General features: G+C 50.6%; 1 protein-coding gene across 1 annotated transcript in view; it reads right to left on the minus strand.

Annotated features, from left to right (window-relative positions):
* MYLK2 (myosin light chain kinase 2) overlaps positions 1-18,664 on the minus strand; it is a 69,459-nt gene that overhangs the window by 26,151 nt on the left and 24,644 nt on the right. Inside the window, 3 exon segments of the mRNA XM_015418942.1 lie at positions 1,801-1,807; positions 2,413-2,518; positions 16,083-16,447. Of these exon segments, the coding sequence (XP_015274428.1) occupies positions 1,801-1,807; positions 2,413-2,518; positions 16,083-16,447 (478 nt within the window).

Genomic DNA, 18,664 nt, shown 5'->3' on the forward strand with positions numbered 1-18,664 from the left:
GGTGGGAAGGGAACAGCGTTCCGTGCGCCTTGGTGTTTAGTCATGCCGGCCACATGACCACGGAAACGTCTTCGGACAGCGCTGGCTCTTCGGCTTGGAAATGGAGATGAGCACCGCAACCCTAGAGTCGGATTCGACTGGCTTTCAAGCAAGGGAAACCTTTACCTTTACCTTGATGCCTTATCTACTAGCTAGTCGGATGGTCTGGGCCTGGCTGGGGCGATGGCATGCGTGCCCGCAGAGAGGGCTCTGAGTGCCACCTCTGGCACCCGTGCCATAGGTTCGCCTACGCTGTTATAGGTAAAAGCGTAATATTCCACACATCCATGTCACACCTACCCCCAAGCGTTTCTGTGGCAACACGGACAGATATATGGTGCCCTATGGCTCAAGTGGTTAAGACGCTGAACTGCAGACCGGAAGGTCGGTTGTTCAGCAGTTCGAGACCCGAGTTGCCGCATGACGGAGTAAGCTCCCGTCTCTAGTTCCAGCTCCTGCCAACCTAGCAGTTCGAAAGCAAGAAATTGCAAGTAGATAAATAGCTACCGCTTTGGTGGGAAGGTCACAGCGTTCCGTGCGCCTCGGCATCTAGTCATGCCAGCCACATGACCACAGAAACGTCTTCAGACAGCGCTGGCTCTTCGGCTTTGAAACGGAGATGAGCACCGCAACCCTAGAGTCGGACTCGACTGGCTTTCGAGCAAGGGAACCTTTACCTTTACCTTTAAGACGCTTGAAACACCTGTAACTTCATTTGCTCTGAACTTTCCTTCTCTCATATTTCCCTCCACCTCTGCAATTTCCACAGTTGTCTATTCCATGTTTCACACTCTTTCAGAGCAGAGATGGGTCTGGTTTTCCAGGAGTGGTCTATAAGGTGCCCCTGAAAGATTAAACTGTGGAGTTCGCTACCGCAGGATGCAGTGATGGCCACAGGCATAGATGGCTTTGTAAGGAAATTAGAAGATTCATAGAGGAGAGGTCTATGAGTGGCTACCAGCCATGGTGATTGAGGGGAACCTCCACATTCAGAGGCACTAAACCTCTGAATCCCAGAGCCAGGAGGCAACTTCAGGGGAAGGCTTTGGCCTCTATGCCCTATCGTTGGACCTCCAGAAGAACTGGCTGTCCACTGTGTGAAACAGGGTTGCTGGACTAGATGGACCTCCACTGGTCAGATCCAGCAGGGCTTTTCTGATGTTCATATGAAAGCCTCGGCCTCTGTGCCAAGTTGTTGGCCATCCAGAGGAACTGGTTGGCTGCTGTGTGAGGCAGGATGCTGGACTGGATGCCCTATTGTTGGACCTCCAGAAAAACTGGTTGTTCATGGTGTGAAACAGTGTGCTGGCCAAGATGGACTGCTGGTCTGATCCAGCAGGGCTCTTTTGATGTCCCTGGTATTTTCGGCCACTGTGTGATAGAGTGTTGGACTGGATGGGCCACTGGCCTGATCCAACATTGGCTTTTCTTATGTTCTTAAGGCCTCGGCCTCTGTGTCCTATTGTTGGCCCTGCACAGGAACTGGTTGGCCGCTGTGTGAGACAGGAGGCTGGACTAGGTGGACCACTGGTCTGATCCAGCAGGGCTCTTCTGTTGTTCTTATGAAGGCCTTGGCCTCTCTGCCCTGTTGTTGGCCCTCCAGAGGAACTGATTGACCACTGTGTGAGACAGGAGGCTGGACCAGGTGGACCCCGGCTCTGATCCAGAAGGACTGCTCATGTTCTGACGAGCTTGAGAAATAAATACTAAATCAAAAGGTCCATGGTATCAGGAGGGAAATACAAAGCATTTGTGAGGCACCTGGATACTTAAGGGGGAACACAGTAATTCCACAGGGATAGATTTTATCCTAGCCCCAGGGCTCATTTCGTAGAAAAAGTGGTGCAGGAGCTCATTAGCATAACTCATTCGCATAACACATTTGCATATGCCACACCCCCTGACATCACCGGAAGTGTGTCAGAAGGCAACAACCACCACTCAGGCTCCACTGGACTGTTTTGGATGGCTAGTTTGGGGGGGGGAATGTGCAGATCTGTCCTCGCAGAGGAGGGAGAGCTTGTACCTGAATAAAACTGGGTCTTAAAGGTGCCACTGGACTGTTTTGGACCGAGGGGGGAGGGCTCTGCAACTTACCTGGCTGCTTCTTGCTCTGACTGAGGGCTGCTGGGAGCAGGGGGCGGGGCTTGTTGCATGTGCCCCGCCCCCTGGGCTCTTTACTGCCGGAGCTCCGCTCCTGTGCGCTCCTGCAGGGAATGACCCCTGCCTAGCCCAAATGTTCACAAGTTCTCCTCCACAAAGCTTATGCTGGAGTCTTCAGAGACTTATTGCTAGTCTTCAGAGCATCACTGGGCTCCTAAGTTTATCCGGGGCCACTGGCTAGAAGATTCGAGCCCCCCCCCCCGCTCTTACCCTCCGAGTGTCTCTTTGGTGTTGACGCTGTAGATCTCCTTGAAGTCCACCGTTCTCAGCTTTACAACACGGTGGGTGAATGGCGCGGGTGGGGGAGGCGTGTCATCTGGAAGAGAAGGGGAGAGGAGTAAGTTTTCGGCTCCCGAGGGGCCTGGTGGTTGTGGCCGCTGTGGGCATCCCAGGAGACGGGATGAGGGCAAGGAAAAGGGCACCCCTCCAAGGCATGTTCAGAGGGTGCCACCTACTGGCAGCGTGGGGGAAGTGGAGCGCAACGGCACCATGAGGAACGGTGCCTTGCTTGTTAACAACATGTTTAATAGGGAGGCCAGGCCCCCAGGTGGGACCTGGGGGTCCCCCGGAATTACAGCTCATTCCCAGACTACAGAGGTCGGTTCCCCTGGAGAAAAAGGGATGCTTTGGAGGGTGGACTCTCTGTGGCACTGTACCTTGCAGGCTCCGGCCCCATGTCTCAAGGATTCCTATAACTAGAGTTGGCAGACCCCAGGCACCTTGCCTGGGGTAGCTGGGTTGGTATCACAGTAGAAAAACTAGATCTGAATCAAAGAACACCGTAGAGACCAGCAACAGTTTCAGAGAAGAAGAGGAGGAGGAGGAGGAGGAGGAGGAAGAGGAAAAAGAGGAAGAAGAGGAGGAGGAAGAAGAAGAGGAGGAGGAGGAGGAAGAAGAGGAGGAGGAGGAAGAAGAAGAGGAGGAGGAAGAAGAAGAAGAAGAAAAAGAGGAGGAAGAGGAAGAAGGAGGAGGAAGAAGAAGAGGAGGAGGAGGAGGAGGAAGAGAAAGAAGAAGAAAAAGAGGAGGAAGAGGAAGAAGGAGGAGGAAGAAGAAGAGGAGGAGGAGGAGGAGGAAGAGAAAGAAGAAGAAGAAGAAGAAGAAGAAGAAGAAGAAGAAGAAGAAGAAGAAGAAGAAGAAGAAGAAGAAGAAGAAGAAGAAGAAGAAGAAGAAGAAGAAGAAGAAACAACAGACACCCTGTTTGGTAGGTGGGGCTGAGAGAGCTCTCTCGAGGACTGCTCCTGAGAGAAAAGCTCTGAAAGAATTTATGACTGACCCAAGGACACACCAGCAGCTGCATGTGGAGGAGGAGTGGGGAATCAAACCCGTTTCCCTCAGATTAGAGTCTGCACTCTTAACCACTACACCAAACAGGAGGAGGAGGAGGAGGAGGAGGAGGAGGAGGAGGAAGAGATTGGATTTATACCCCGCCTTTCACTCAGAGTCTCAGAGCAGCTCACAATCTCCTTTCCCTTCCCCTCCCCACAACAGACACCCTGTGAGGTAGGTGGGGCTGAGGGAGCTCTCTCAAGAACTGCTCCTGAGAGAGCGGCTCTGAGAGAGCTTGTGAGTGACCCATAGTCACACCAGCAGCTGCATGTGGAGGAGGGGTGGGGAATCAAACCCATTTCCCTCAGATTAGAGTCTGCACTCTTAACCACTACACCAAACAGGAGGAGGAGGAGGAAGAGATCGGATTTATACCCTGCCTTTCACTCAGAGTCTCAGAGCAGCTGACAATCTCCTTTTCCCTTCCCCTCCCCACAACAGACACCCTGTGAGGTAGGTAGGGCTGAGGGAGCTCTCTCAAGAACTGCTCCTGAGAGAGCGGCTCTGAGAGAACTTGTGAGTGACCCAGAGTCACACCAGCAGCTGCATGTGGAGGAAGAGTCTGCACTCTTAACCACTACACCAAACAGGAGGAGGAGGAAGAGATCGGATTTATACCCTGCCTTTCACTCAGAGCAGCTGACAATCTCCTTTTCCCTTCCCCTCCCCACAACAGACACCCTGTGAGGTAGGTAGGGCTGAGGGAGCTCTCTCAAGAACTGCTCCTGAGAGAGCGGCTCTGAGAGAACTTGTGACTGACCCAAAGTCACACCAGCAGCCGCATGTGGAGGAGGAGTGGGGAATCAAACCCGGTCCTCCCAGATTACAGTCCGCGCTCCTAACCACGACAACAAACTGGCTCTCCAAATAAATAGGACAGATGGACTCCCATTCTTGCTGCATCTGAAGAGGTGAGCCGTGACTCACAAAAGCGCCTTCCCTGCCGCATATTTTGTTAGCCCTTCAGGTGCTCCTGGACTCTTGCTCTTTTCTAACGCCACGGAGCCACTCCTCAAAGCGGCCATGACCTCCAGGGGAGGTGGTCTTGGTTATGTGGAGATCAATTGTAATAGCAGGAGATCTCCAGGTGCCACCTTGAGACTTGGCAACCCTAGTCTTCATAGTGGCCGCTTCCCTTTTCTTCTCCCCACAGGATGTGAGGGGAGAAGCAGTGGCGCTGAGCAAACTTTCGCACATCGTGTGGAAAGATGCGTTGAGCTTCCAGCCCCACGGCAGGCGGCCAAGAGGTCCCGGGAATCCAGAGACAGCTCGTTTCCAGCGTGGGATTTTTTCCTACACAGAGATAATCTCCATATAATCCTCCTCTACTCGCTGTGGGCGGCCTCACCGCCCCTGTTCCAGGCGCCAGGTGAACGTTTTTTCAAAAATTTAACTGGGGATTTAGTGGGGGGTCTAAAATTGTTCTGCTGACGTCAGCTAGGCTCGAGCTTGTTGACGGACCCCGTCTGACGAGCTGATCAGAGCGCTGGGCTGAGCTAGGTGATCCGGGTTCGAAACCCCCACTCCGCCCGGTTGCCCACGGGGACCGGCCACTCTCTTGTGGCCTAACCTGCCTCACAGGATGGTTGTGAGGATAAAATGGAGACACTGGTATGCTGTATGCTGTCCTGAGCTCACTAGCGGAAGGGTGAGATAGAGAAGAAGAGAAGAAGAAGAAATTGGATTTATACCCCGCCCTTCACTCGGAGTCTCAGAACGGCTTACACCCTCCTTTCCCTTCCCCTCCCCACCACAGACACCCTGGGAGCAATGCTCCCTCTAAGCTGTGGAGTCTTGTGAGCAAAAATTCTTTGTGAGCTACGGGCATGAAAGTTGTGAGCGAGCGATTTGGCTGCTGCATAAATCAGTTGCATCTGGAGCCATGGGCCCCAGGGATTTTGGGGAGGGGGAGCCAGTTTGGTGTAGTGGTTAAGTGCCCGGACTCTAATCTGGGAGAACTGGGTTTGATTCCCCATTCCTCCACTTGCACCTGGCTGGATGACCTTGGGCAAGCCGTAGTTCTGACAAGAGCTGTTCTGGAAAAAAAAGAGCTGTTTCTGTCAGAGTTCTCTCAGCCCCACCTACCTCACAGGGTGTCTGTTGTGGGGAAGGGAAGGGGAAGGAGTTTGTAAGCCGCTCTGAGACACCTTTGGGTAGTGAAGGGGGGGGTAGAAATCCCATCTCCTCCTCTTCTTCTTCTTCTCTATATCGGGCTCTTGTCCAGTAGGGCTTCTGATTGGCCACTGGATATCAGATTGCGCGGTTAAGTGCGCGGACTCTAATCTGGGAGAACCGGGTTTGATCCCCCACTCTTCCACTTGCACCTACTGGATGACCTTGGGCAAGCCACAGTTCTGATAAGCGCTGTTCTCAAAATTAGCAGTTTCTGTCAAGAGCTCTCTCAGCCCCACCCACCTCCCAGGTGTCTGTTGTGGGGAGGGGAAGGGAAAGGAGTTTGTAAGCCACTCTGAGACTCCAAGTGAAGGGCACGGGGTATGAATCCTTCAGTCCATCAAGTTCTTCTACTACACCAAATGGCTCCTTCTCCCTGAGATTCCTGGGCCTCATCCTTAACATAGAGTACAATCCCCACGCCACCTAGAAGCCAGCACAGAAAGCCTAGATTCTTCCAGAAGCACACATAAATACATGGATCTGCCTTATACTGAATCAGACCTTCAGTCCATCAAGTTCAGTCTTAGAATCGTAGAATCCCGGAAGGTGCCCTAGAGGCCATCTAGTCCAGCCCCCTGCTCAAGGCAGGACCAGCCTTGAGCATCCCTGACAAGGGTTTGTCCAGCCGCTGCTTGAAGACTGCCAGTGAGGGGGAGCTCACCACCTCCCCCAGCAGCTGATCCCACTGTGGCACAACTCTTACTACTCAGACTGACAGCGGCTCCAGATCACCGCAGACGGTGACAGCAGCCATGAAATTAAAAGACGCCTGCTCCGTGGGAGGAAAGCGATGGCGAACCTCAACAGCATGCTAAAAAGTAGAGACATCACCCTGCCAACAAAAGTCCGCATGGTCAAAGCAATGGTATTCCCAGTAGTCATGTATGGCTGCGAGAGTTGGACCATAAGGAAGGCCGAGCGCCGAAGAATAGATTCTTCTGAACTATGGTGCTGGAGAAGACTCTTGAGAGTCCCTTGGACTGCAAGGAGATCAAATCAGTCAATCCTAAAAGAAATCAACCCTGACTGTTCCCTGGAAGGCCAGATAATGAAACTGAAGCTCAAATACTTTGGCCACCAAATGAGAAGGGAGCACTCACTGGAGAAGAAGACCCTGATGCTGGGAAAGATTGAAGGTCAAAGAAGACGGGGACGGCAAAGGATGAGATGGTTAGACAGTGTCATAGATGCAACGAACATGAAGTTGAGCCAACTTCAGAGGTTGGCAGAAGACCGGAAGGCCTGGCGTGATCTGGTCCATGGGGTCGCGAAAAGTCGGACCCGACTGTGCGACTGAACAACAACAACTTACTACCTGATCCTTTTAACTGGAGATGTCCGGGATTGAACCTGGGACCTTTCTTCTGCATGCCAAGCTGATGCTCTGCCACTGCACTCTCCAGTCTCAGGTGGAGGTCTTTCCCATCACCTACTGCCTGGTCTTTTCTTACTAGAGATGCCGGGGATGGATCCTGGGAACTTTCCCCATCCAAAGCGGAAGCTCTGCCGCTGAGCCACAGCCCCTCGCCTTACGTATAAAGAGTGACGCTCTCTGCAGAACGCGCTACATATCTCAGGAAGGTGCCCCGGGGATTTTGGCACTTGGCTTGGTGAGGTTGCTTGGCGCCACAGGAGGGCTGGCCCTGGGCAAGGCACGGGCCGTTCTGTTTAAACGTAAATGCGCCACACTCCCAACAACTACAGCAGCTGCGCACAAGGAGACACAGGTAAAACTAGACTGGGGCTGCGGTCACATACACTAAGTCAGGGGCGTCGAACTCATTTGTTAAGAGGGCCAGATCTGACATAAATGAGACCTCGTTGGGCCGGGCCACGTGTGTCATAAAATGTAATGCCAGGTATAGAGATGTAAAATTTCCGGAAATTTTGAAGCTCGGAAAAACCCCCAGGTTTTTTCCAGGTTTTTTTTGGGGGGGAAACGGAAATTTTCGGAAAAAATGAAAAAAAAGCTACATTAGCACTTCTTTTGTCTTTTCTAGATTGAAAGTCATTCTGTTACTTTAGGAACATAAAATATGACTATGGACATTTTTACTTGGCATGAAATTATCACAACTAGCATATTAAAAATATAGTGTATCCAAACAGTTATTACAAACAGAATACCCGCCCACATGCAAAAACAAAACTGAAACCTTTTTCTTTTCTCATGACAATAGCACCTCCTAAAGGAAGAAATGCATCTTGTTCTTGCATTGGAGAGTTCAGTTTGTAACCTAGGACTTGCTTGTCCTCAGTGCACAGAAATTAGATCAATATGATACCATACATATTTTCTAGAAATGATTTGGAAAACATTTCAACACCTTGTCTTAAAATATTTTATTCATCATGTTAAAATAAAATGTTCCATAATCAATTTTTGTTCTTTTCTTTTCTTTTTTTAATTTTTCCAATTTTTTGGAAAAAAACAAAAAAGGCTTCAGGGAAAAAACTGGGGGAAAACGGGTTTTTTCCTAATTTTTCCGTTTTTTTTCCGGGCCTTCACATTTCTAGCCAGGTAGCAGAGAAATGAACTTTATAAAGGACACAAACACAAAGGGTTTCTTTTTTACTTAAAATAAAAACATGTTTAAAACAGCAGCACTCTTGCAATATTTTGTTTATTTGACAGTGTCTGACCACGGACCCCTCTTGCTCTGAATGATTGCATCAAAATGTCTGTGCTGTTGCCGTCTTGAGTATGCTGTTCAGGTATGTATCCGTAAGGGGCAAACCTACGATGACGTAGCAGCAGCAGAGCTGGAAGAAGAAGCAGAAGACAGCCAGTTCCACTGCGGGCCTGAGAGAAACCCTCCAGGGGCCTCATCCGGCACCCCGGGCCGCATGTTTGACACCCCGGCACTAAATAATCCACTTTCCAACTGAAATTCACCAGTTCACACACAGTAATATCCAGCTGGAAAGTTCACGGGGAGTGGATTGAAACTGGATTCTTTCGTGTGTGTGACCACAGCCTGTATTATAGTGGGATGAGCAGGCAATGGGGACAGAGTGTTAACTCTTCCCCAAGCAGTTTTCTTAATTTCAGTTTGTCCCCACCCCCATTGCTATTAGTCCTCCAGAACCACACTAGTTCCCGTATAGCGTCTATGTTCCGCCCTGAGGATCGAATACCGGTTCAAGGGGTGGGGGGTGGGGATTCTTGTTCGGAAAGGTACAGGAGGGAAAGGGGTAGCCAGACATCATTTCCTACATTCCATGGCTGTTGTTTGGTGGCGAAAAGTGCCAGCGTTACAGCCAGTTTATAGTGACCCCTGATGGGGTTGTCGAGGCAAGAGATGTTCGGCGGCAGTTTGCCGTTGCCTGCCTCTGCGTAGCAACCCTGGACTCCCTTGGTGGTCTCCCATCCAAGTGCTAACCAGGGCCGACCCTGCTTAGCTTCCGAGATCTGGCGAGGCTGGGCTAGCCGGGGCCATCCAGGAGAGGACAGATGAACAGAAGTGGATTGCCCTCGCCTGCCTCTGCGTAGCAACCCTGGACTTCCTTGGTGGTCTCCCAAACAAGTGCTAACTAGGGCCGACCCTGCTTAGCTTCCAAGATCTGATGAGATCGGGCCATCCTGGGCCATCCACGTCATGACAAGAGAGAATCAGAGGTCGTTTGCCCTTGCCTGCCTCTGCGTAGCAACCCTGGACTTCCTTGGTGGTCTCCCATCCAAGTGCTAACCAGGGCCAACCCTGCTTAGCTTCTGAAGTCAGATGAGATCAGACTAGCCCGGGCCATCCAGTTCAGGGTGGCTGTTGTTTACGCTTTAAAAACAGTGCAAGAGAGCTATTCCCAGGCTGGTTCCAAAGGAGCCTCAGGAGAGAGAGGGGATCGTAGAGGATTGTCAACAAGGAGTCATCGACTTTTTCAAGTACTCCGACACTTGAATAAATTATGCGGATTAGCTACATCATGGCCCTGGCCTCAACACCATGACGTTTCCCATCACCGACCTGACGACCAATGGCCTGGCAGGTGCCAGGACTAACGGGTAGGCGACCATTCAAAAGCCGAGAGAACACTGAGAGCCAGTTTGGTGTCGTGGTTGAGAGTGCGGACTCTAATCTAGGAGAACCGGGTTTGATTCCCCACTCCTCCACTTGCACCTGGCTGGGTGACCTTGGGTCAGTCACAAGTTCTTTCAGAGCTGTTCTCTCAAGGGCAGTCCTCGAAAGAGCTCTCCCAGCCCCACCGACTGTGGTGGGGAGGGGAAGGGAAAGGAGTTTGTAAGCCGCTCTGAAACTCCTTTGAGTAGTGAAGGGCAGGGTCTAAATCCAATCTGTTGTTGTTGTTGTTATTACGTCTATGTTCAGAGTAGCTATGGTTTTATATATTGTGATTCTAACTTAATTCTGTTCTTAGCATATTCTGGAGTTCTAAGGTATATGTTTATACGTATGTTCCGTAAGCCACCCTGAACCTGCTACCGTGGGGAGGGCGGGATAAAAATTTAACAAAATAAAATAAATTAATACAGCTCCATATTCCTGCTTGTTACCGCCCAGTTGTCATTGCTTCCTTTTGCCTCGCAGGGAACTGACTCCCTAAAGTCCAAAACCGAGGAAGTCCCACTCAGACCGCTCCTCCTCTGGGTGAGCGCTGCCCCCCACATGTTTCTAAACCCACAAAACCAAAATGGGACCCACGGTAAGTAGGAAATACCAAAAATCAACAAATACTGTGCTACAGACAATTTCAACAGCCAATCCACACACAAAAGAACCTCCTCAGGAAACCTCCTCAGGAAACAATCCATTTACAAAAGAACCTCCTCAGGAAAGCTCCTCCATTAGCATGTTCAGGAAACCTCCTCAGGAAACAATCCCTATACAAAAGAACCTCCTTAGGAAAGCTCCTCCATTAACATCTTGAGGAAATCTCCTCAGGAAACAATCCATATACAAAAGAACCTCCTCAGGAAAGCTCCTCCATTAGCATGTTCATAGCCTGGGGAACTCCTACAAGACTTAGCCCTACCCCACTTTCCTGAGTAGATATAAATTACCTGCCTACCATTTCTCTTCTCACCTTGACACAGAGAGTCCTCCATCTTTCTGTGTTATACGGTACCTCTGAGGATGCCAGTCACAGCTACTGGCAAAACATCAGGTCCTTACAATGCCAAAACTGCAGCCAGACAACCTGGAAAATCTACGACAACTAATTACAAAGCATCTCAAGTAATTTTTTTATTTTTAATTGGTTTTTATATATTTTATATTTTTTTTCTTATAAATTATTCACCATGATATTAATTGTCACATAAACACTATCACACAGAAAGATCCATATAGCCAACTATCCATATATCATATATAGAAAGAAATGTGGATATATGATTCTTTCTGTGATAATGTTTATATGACAATTAATATAATGGTGAATAATTTATAGGAAAAAATTAAAAATATAAAAAATATATAAAAATGAATAAATTTATAAAAATTACTTGAGATGCTTTGTGATTATCTGTGGCACGGTATTTGTTGATTTTTGGTGCTTCTAAACCCAGGCCTTTCCGTGCATGCATTCTCCCATTGATTTATTTACACCCTGTTTTTCTCTCCCCAGTTGGGACTCCAAGGGGCGCAGAACATCGCTCTCCCCGCCTCTGTTCTCTCACAACAGCCCTATCGGGTAGGCCAGGTTGAGAATTTGTGACGGGCCCCTGCAGTCACCCAAGCAGAGTTGCCAAATTTTTGTTGTTGTTCAGTCGCACAGTTGAGTCCGACTCTTCGCGACCCCATGGACAAGATCTCGCCAGACCCTCCTGTTTTCCGCCGTCCTCTGAATGCAGGTTGGGAAATACCTGGAGGTTTGGGGGCGGGGTTTGAAAAGGGGAGGGACTCCAGCGGGGTATAAATCCATAGAGTAGTCCATCCTACAAAGCTGCCATTTTCTCCAGGGGAACCGATCTCTGTCGTCTGGAGATCAGATGTGACTCCAGGAGATCTCCAGGCCCCACCTGGAGGTTGGAAACCCTACACCTCAGTGAGCTTCCACGGCAGAAGTGGGGATTTAAACCCAGGGTGTCCACGGTCCTGCCCGGCCACTCTACCCGCTACACCACGCAAGCTCTCTGTTGGTTATGTTCTTTCTATTAAGTGACCTTACGACCAGTGTTCCCTCTAAGCGGAGTCAGTGTGAGCTGGCTCACAGTTTTTTTCAGCCTCCGGCTCACACATTTTTGTCTGAGCTCAGGAAGGACGGCTCCAGGGCAAACTCATTTATGCAGCAGCCAAATCTCTCACTCACAAACTTTAACGCCGGTGGCTCACAAAGTAGAATTTTTGCTCACAAGACTCCACAGCTTAGAGGGAGCATTGCTCACGACACTATATTTTTGACGTCTCGGCCAGGTTTCCTCTCTGGCCTCAGAGACTCCACTGGAGGTCCTCGTGTCCTTAAAGATGTTTCCTTTCCTTTCCATAAAGGACCGGGAACATCAATTCTTAAGAAGCCGCAGGGGTCATTTGGGGGGGGGAACGCGGGGGGATGCCATCCCCCCGGGTGAGGTGCGGGAGGGCGGGGCCTGGAGCTCCCTGCTGGTGCCCGCTGGAGGTCGCCGCCGGCTGTGGGGAGGAGGCGGGGCGCGCTGCGTTGGGTGCGGACGAGCGAGCAGGTTTCCCAGCTGCCTCCCGGCTTCGCCTTTCCCGTCACGCTCGGTGCAGCAAGCGGGCAGCTGAGCGTGGGGGAAGCCGCCACCGCCAGAAGCAGCCCCGCCGTTCCGCGGCTCGCCTGCGCCGCCGTGACCCGCCCAGGCCGCCTCCTCCTCCTCGCAATCGCGGGAGATCCCCTGCCTCCACCTTAGGAATGGGAACCCCAGTGATGTCAGGGGGCGTGACCTTATGACACACTTCCGGTGATGTCAGGGGGTGTGGCATATGCTAATGAGTTATGCTAATGAGTCCCCCTAGCTCTTTTTCTACGAAATGACCCCTGAGAAGCCAAAAGCTTAAGATCTCGAATTGAGACCCCATTGCTGGACAAGAGAATTGCGCATACTTACTGCAAACAGCTACCCCAAGAGAATGCAACGCCCTGCCTTTCTTTCCTGTCCCCCCCCCCCACACACACTTCAACATAGTCAGCATTGGCCGGTCAACATTCCTCTCCCCCCCACACAACAACCCAAGGTCACCCAGTGACAAGACAGGCTGTCCCTGCCAGCACAGCTGGTAGAGGGATCAGAGCAACACCTGATGCCCAGTGCTGGGGTGCCTGGCTGGGCCTCGCAGTCCGCGCATGGGAAGGAATGTCACTCTGGTGGCTGGAATGGCGACGGAAAGTCAAATGCGGGACGGACAGATGCAGGATGGAGTGCAAACGCCCCCGCTCCCTGCAAGGCGGCTTGCTCTGGAGTCTCTCAGCCCTTGGGTCGTGATCTTTGCAGGACTGGGTGCAAGGCCTAGTGCGGCCTGGTCCCAGGAGAGGCCTGCATGGCAGGGGAAAGCAGACATAGCCTACAATCCCCACAATGCTTAGCGACAGTGGTAACTAATCAGTGTCTAGGGATTGTCTGAAGAGACTGTGAAAAACTTTGTGTGCGGTGAAAACTGTGTTCGTTCTCTTCTGCGGTCTTGTCTCTCACAGAGCTAAACTGAGGGGACAGTCTGGGTCTGAGGAAAAGATCCCTCACTTGGGACAGAGTGAGTACAGGCAGGAGGCCTGGTATACGAGGTCTGTGGGCCTTGAAAGAGTAACTAGTTAATTGAAATAGGTAGTCGCGTTAGATTTGATTGATTTTGCCTTTAGACACTCATATATTTTAAGCACTTTGTCTTGCTTTCAGTGCCCCATTACTGTGTTAATAAACCCTTTGTTTTATGTTCTCTGCCTGGTCATCACACCTATATTTTCTCAGCTTAAAAGGGGCATTTTGGATGGGCTGGGGAGGGAACTCTGGGCCTTCTCAAGGGACCCGAAGCCCAGAGTGGTGGCAGACGAAGGTGGCAACCCCCTGGGGGTTGTGACACCTTGCCTCAGCAAGACCCCAGCCGAACCGGGCACCAGCTGCTTGGGGGATCTTCTGAGACGGCCAGACTCCTGCAACCCTGCCTGGCTGGCGATGGCAGGACTTTGGTCGGGAGCCAAAGTGCTGGATGGAAAGGAGACCGGGGAGGGCAAACTCTCCATTCAGGAGGTGCCAGTCTTCCCTCTCCGCCATGCCATGGCTGCCTGGATTGGACACCAAAACAACCGTTCCGGCTCAGCTGGAAAAATTAGGAATAGTTTCTCCCCGTCCGGCGAGTTCTGCTGACGGCTAGCGTGGAGAAAAAAGATGTGCTCGTGTGCAGACTGGTCACGATGGGTCGCCGTGTTAGTCTGTCTGTAGCAGTAGGAAAAGACTAACAAAATTTGTGGCAGGGGATGGGCTTCCTGGAGAAGTGAGCAGTGACTCAGGAAACATCTTCTGCCACAGATTTTGTTAGTCTTTAAGGTGCCCCTGGACTCTTGCTCTTTGGTATCTGAAGAGGTGAGCAGTGACTCACGAAAAGCTCATACCACAAATTTTTGTTAGTCTTCAAGGTGCTACTGGACTCTTGCTCTTTTCTGTTGCTACAGGCAGACTAACATGGTGACCCATCCTGGACTATATGGGAGTTTACAAAGGAGCCTTGATCTGGCTTGGAGCAAGGCTATTTTTCGTGTGTTGGAGGGAGGGAGAAGAAATACTCTGTACTGCTGAATATATATCCCAATTCTCAACCAAAGCATCCAGATTTCTGTGTACTGACTCACTCTGTGTAATCTACCGAGAGTCCAAGTGAGAAAGGCAGACTAGAAATCACTCAGATAAAGCATAAGAGTCCAGCGGCACCTTAAAGACTAGCAAAATTTGTGGCAGGGGCTTTTGTGAGTCACGGCTCACTTCTTCCGGTATCTTGAATGACTCACAACACCTCCTCCCCTGCCACAAGTTTTGTTGGTTTTCCAGGTGCTCCTGGACTCATATGCATTTCTACTGCTACAGACAGACTAACACAGCTACCCAGGAGCGCACAGGAGCGGAGCTCTGGCAGTAAAGAGCCCAGGGGGTGGGCACATGCAACAAGCCCCGCCCCCTGCTCCCAGCAGCCCTCAGTCAAAGCAAGAAGCAGCCAGGTAAGTTGTAGAGGGGACCCCCGGCCCCAAACAGTCCAGTGGCACCTTGAAGACCAAGTTTTATTCAGGTACAAGCTCTCCCTCCTCTGTGAGGACAGATCTGCACATCCCCCCCCCCCAATAGCTAGCAATCTAAAGCAGTCCAGTGGAGCCTGAGCGGTGGGTGTTGCCTTCTGACACACTTCCGGTGATATCAGGGTGTGTGGCATATGCAAATGAGTTATGCTAATGAGTTATGCCAATGAGCTCCTGCACCTCTTTTTCTACGAAATGACCCCTGGATCTCAGCAGGGTATAACACCAATGGAGTTCACCTTCTGAAGCAGCCGTTTTCTCCAGAGGAACTGAGTTCTGTGATCCAGAGAGGATAGGGTTGCCAGCCTCCAGGTGGGACCTGGAGATCTCCTGGAATTACAGCAGGTCTCCAGACAAAAGAGATCAGCTCCCCTGGAGGAAAATGGCTGCTTGGGAGGGTGGATTCTATGTCAATGTACCCTGCTGAGGCCCCTCCCCTCTCCAAACCCCACCCTCTCCAGGATCCACCCCCAAATCTCCAGGTATTCTCTAAGCTGGAGCTGGCAACCCTAAGAGATGAGTTAGAATTTCAGGAGATTGCCAGCCCCCACCTGGAGGTTGGCAAGTCTACCAGCACATCAGGCATATTGGAAGAAGAAGAAGAAGAAGAAGAAGAAGAAGAAGAAGAAGAAGAAGAAGAAGAAGAAGAAGAAGAAGAAGAAGAAGAAGAAGAAGAAGAAGAAATTGGATTTATACCCTGCCCTTCACTCCGAGTCTCAGAGCGGCTTCCAATCTCCTTTCCCTTCCCCTCCCCACAACAGGCACCCTGTGAGGTAGGCGGGGCTGAGAGAGCTCTTTCCAGAACTGTCCTTGAGAGAACGCCTCTGACAGAATTACGGCTTGCCCAAGGTCATCTGGCAGCTGCAAGTGGAGGAGTGGGGAATCAAAGCCGGTTATCCCAGATTAGAGTCCGCGCACTTAACCACGACACCAAACTGGCTCTCAATTTTAATCCCTGCCATCCCTCTCCCCCCCCCATTCTGTCTGCTGCTATTCTGTCTTCAGGGCCTCAAAAAAGACTAGCATCTTCTACCATTATTTTTTTTTTTAAAAAAGCAGGGCTTCTCCGGACATGAGGATCTGTGCCCGGAACAACCAGCCCACCCCTTCTTCCTTGCAGCCCTACTCTAGGTCGACTAGCCGGACACTCTCCCTGCTGCCCACAGAGGCCGACGGCTTCGTGGTCTTACCCAAGATCTGGGACGGGTCCTCTTTGCCAAAGTCCGGAGTGAGGAAGGGACTGAGCAGGGCCTCGGCTCCAGGAACTGGGTTTGCTGCGTCCTCTCCTGTTTTGGAAGGCAGCTGAGCGGCCGGACTGGGCTCCTCTGTGGGGATCGCAGCCTTGGCCTTGCTTGAGTCCTCTGGAGCCAATGTCCTGTCCGCCTCTTTTTCAGCTGGCCTGGGCGTCTCTTCTGTCAGTCCCTCTGTCAAGCCAGGGACCTCCGCTGACTTTGGTTCTTCCAGAGGCAGACCCTCTGCGGCAGGGGAAGCAGCGGCCTCGGGAGGATTTGGGGGTCCAGGACGGGCTGGAGGTGCCTCAGGAACAACTTCAGGCCTGAAAGGTGGAGATAAACTGAGACCTCCAAAAGACACATCGATCCAACAATGTCAAGAAAGCCCCCTCCCTGGGGAAGAGCACTTCCTCGCAGGACGCAAGCCCTTCAAGTGCCCCCTACCCCGATTCAGCTCTCCCTCCAGCCTGTCCTAGGTTTCAAGACCAGTTTATTAGCCTAAGAGAATGATCCGGAAGCCGCTAGATTCCCCACTTCAAATCCCACTATTACCACCGACTCGTTACGTGGCTTTAGGCCAGCCCCTTTCCCTCTCTGCCTCAGTTTCCCAAATGCAATATGGGTATAATACTAGGATACCTTACAGGGTAAGACAAGAAAATTGTGTTTAAACCGGGGTGCCCATAAGTGCCACGCCCCCGCCAACACCTCTCCTAATGTCCAGTAAGTGTTTTGGAAAAGTGGGTGGGGCCTACAGCTGTCAAGCCACTGGTACAGTCTCCTGTATTTGGGTTAACTGGTGTGCTTAGTCCAGTTACCACTAGTTAGCAGAATGCTTAAATAAAGCTACAAATGCAGCAGAAGTGTGCTGTGCCCATAACCTATTGGGGTTCACTGGTGTGGTTAGTCCAGTTACCACTAGTTAGCAGAATGCTTAAATAAAGCTACAAATGCAGCAGAAGTGTGCTGTGCCCATAACCTATTGGGGTTCACTGGTGTGGTTAGTCCAGTTACCACTAGTTAGCGGAATGCTTAAATCTGTGAAACGTGCTTCTTCCGTGATCATCCTGTTTTGCCACGCTACGGAGCCGTATTTAAAAGATATTAGTCAAAGTCTGGAGTTTTCGCTTCCTGGCGGGCCAATGGCGGACTTTCCCCTGTTTGATCGTTCCGGCGTGCAATCCTCGCATCGGGATGGTCCTGATGTCAGACCATCCCAAGCGGGCGCCATTTTGAAACATTTTTAGCAATATGCACATAAACGTGTAAACGCGCAACAGCCGCAGAGCTCCGCTCAAACGTTCCGGACAATTTAATGTTCCTAAACGGCCCGTGAATTTTATGAACTGAATTAATTAAAAAGGTACCTAGAGGGAGGTACCACTGGCGGTGCTTTAACCATTTAACTCCCGCGCATGCACGGAAAAACCAGTCCACGTTGAGGCGCGGATGCGCATGCGCAAATAGAATTTAAAAAAACCCTGACTGCACGGCTCCTTCAGGTGGATGCCGTCTAGACAATCCACCGTGGAGTACGCACTTGGCAAGGGAAGCTGTCTGGTTGTGCAACGCCGGATAAAAAAGTTCGGGATCAAATTAGAGCCGGGCCAATTGTGGTATTAGCTTCCCGTCTGAATGCACCCTTAATCTGTCTGTAGCAGCAGAAAAGATTAATAGTCCGGGAGCTAGTTTAGTTCTGCAAGTTCCTAACTGTGTATCCAATGCTTGGATACGACTGGAGTCTGGGAACCTTAGGTTTGAAGCTAGGGCTTCTATCTATCCGCATGTGGCTGAAAGGTCATTTCAACCCAGAAGGCTTGCTTCCCCTTGATATTCCAGGATGATTTCAAGTCCAGTTGGATTAAGGCAGTTTACTTTCATATTCATAGAATTGGCTTTTCACCTCAGCTGCTTTTATCCTACAGATTTAAACGAGCCGAAGGGCTAATTAAACAAAGAGTTGAGGATATGGAGCGTTAATCTGATATCGCTAAGGTTTCAAAACTCGGGGTGTTGCTAAATATCAAAAACACCACTGAGCCGGCTACACATTTGACTTCAGTAGAGGGAAAGAACTCTAGAAGGCCAGATGTTCCGCCCCTTCCATCTGTGGTTATTCAAGGCAGGTACAATTAAAAACCCTACCCTGAAAGGCTATATTCATGCACTTCATGCTAAGTTGAATCGGTAGAGCATATATTTTTCAGTTGCCCATTCTACAGAGAGGCTTGTCTTAAAATCTGTTACCCCATTAGTTGATAGGATACACGGGTCATTTCCTGCAGGAGCGCACAGGAGTAGAGCTCCGGCAGTAAAGAGTCCAGGGGGCGGGTACATGCAAAAATTCCCTGCTCCGTCTCTCCCTCTTTCTTTTCCTCTTTCCCGCCTTCTTTCCTTCTATTTCTTTCTTTCTTTTCCTCCTTTTTTCTTTCTTTTCCCCTCCTTCTTTCCTTCTTTCCCTCTTTTCCTCCTTATTTCCATCTTTCTTTCTTTCTTTCTTTCTTTCTTTCTTTCTTTCTTTCTTTCTTTCTTTCTTTCTC

The sequence above is a fragment of the Gekko japonicus genome, unplaced genomic scaffold, assembly GCF_001447785.1.
Source record: "Gekko japonicus isolate JY-2015 unplaced genomic scaffold, Gekko_japonicus_V1.1 scaffold2617, whole genome shotgun sequence".
NCBI classification, from domain to species: Eukaryota; Metazoa; Chordata; class Lepidosauria; order Squamata; family Gekkonidae; genus Gekko; species Gekko japonicus.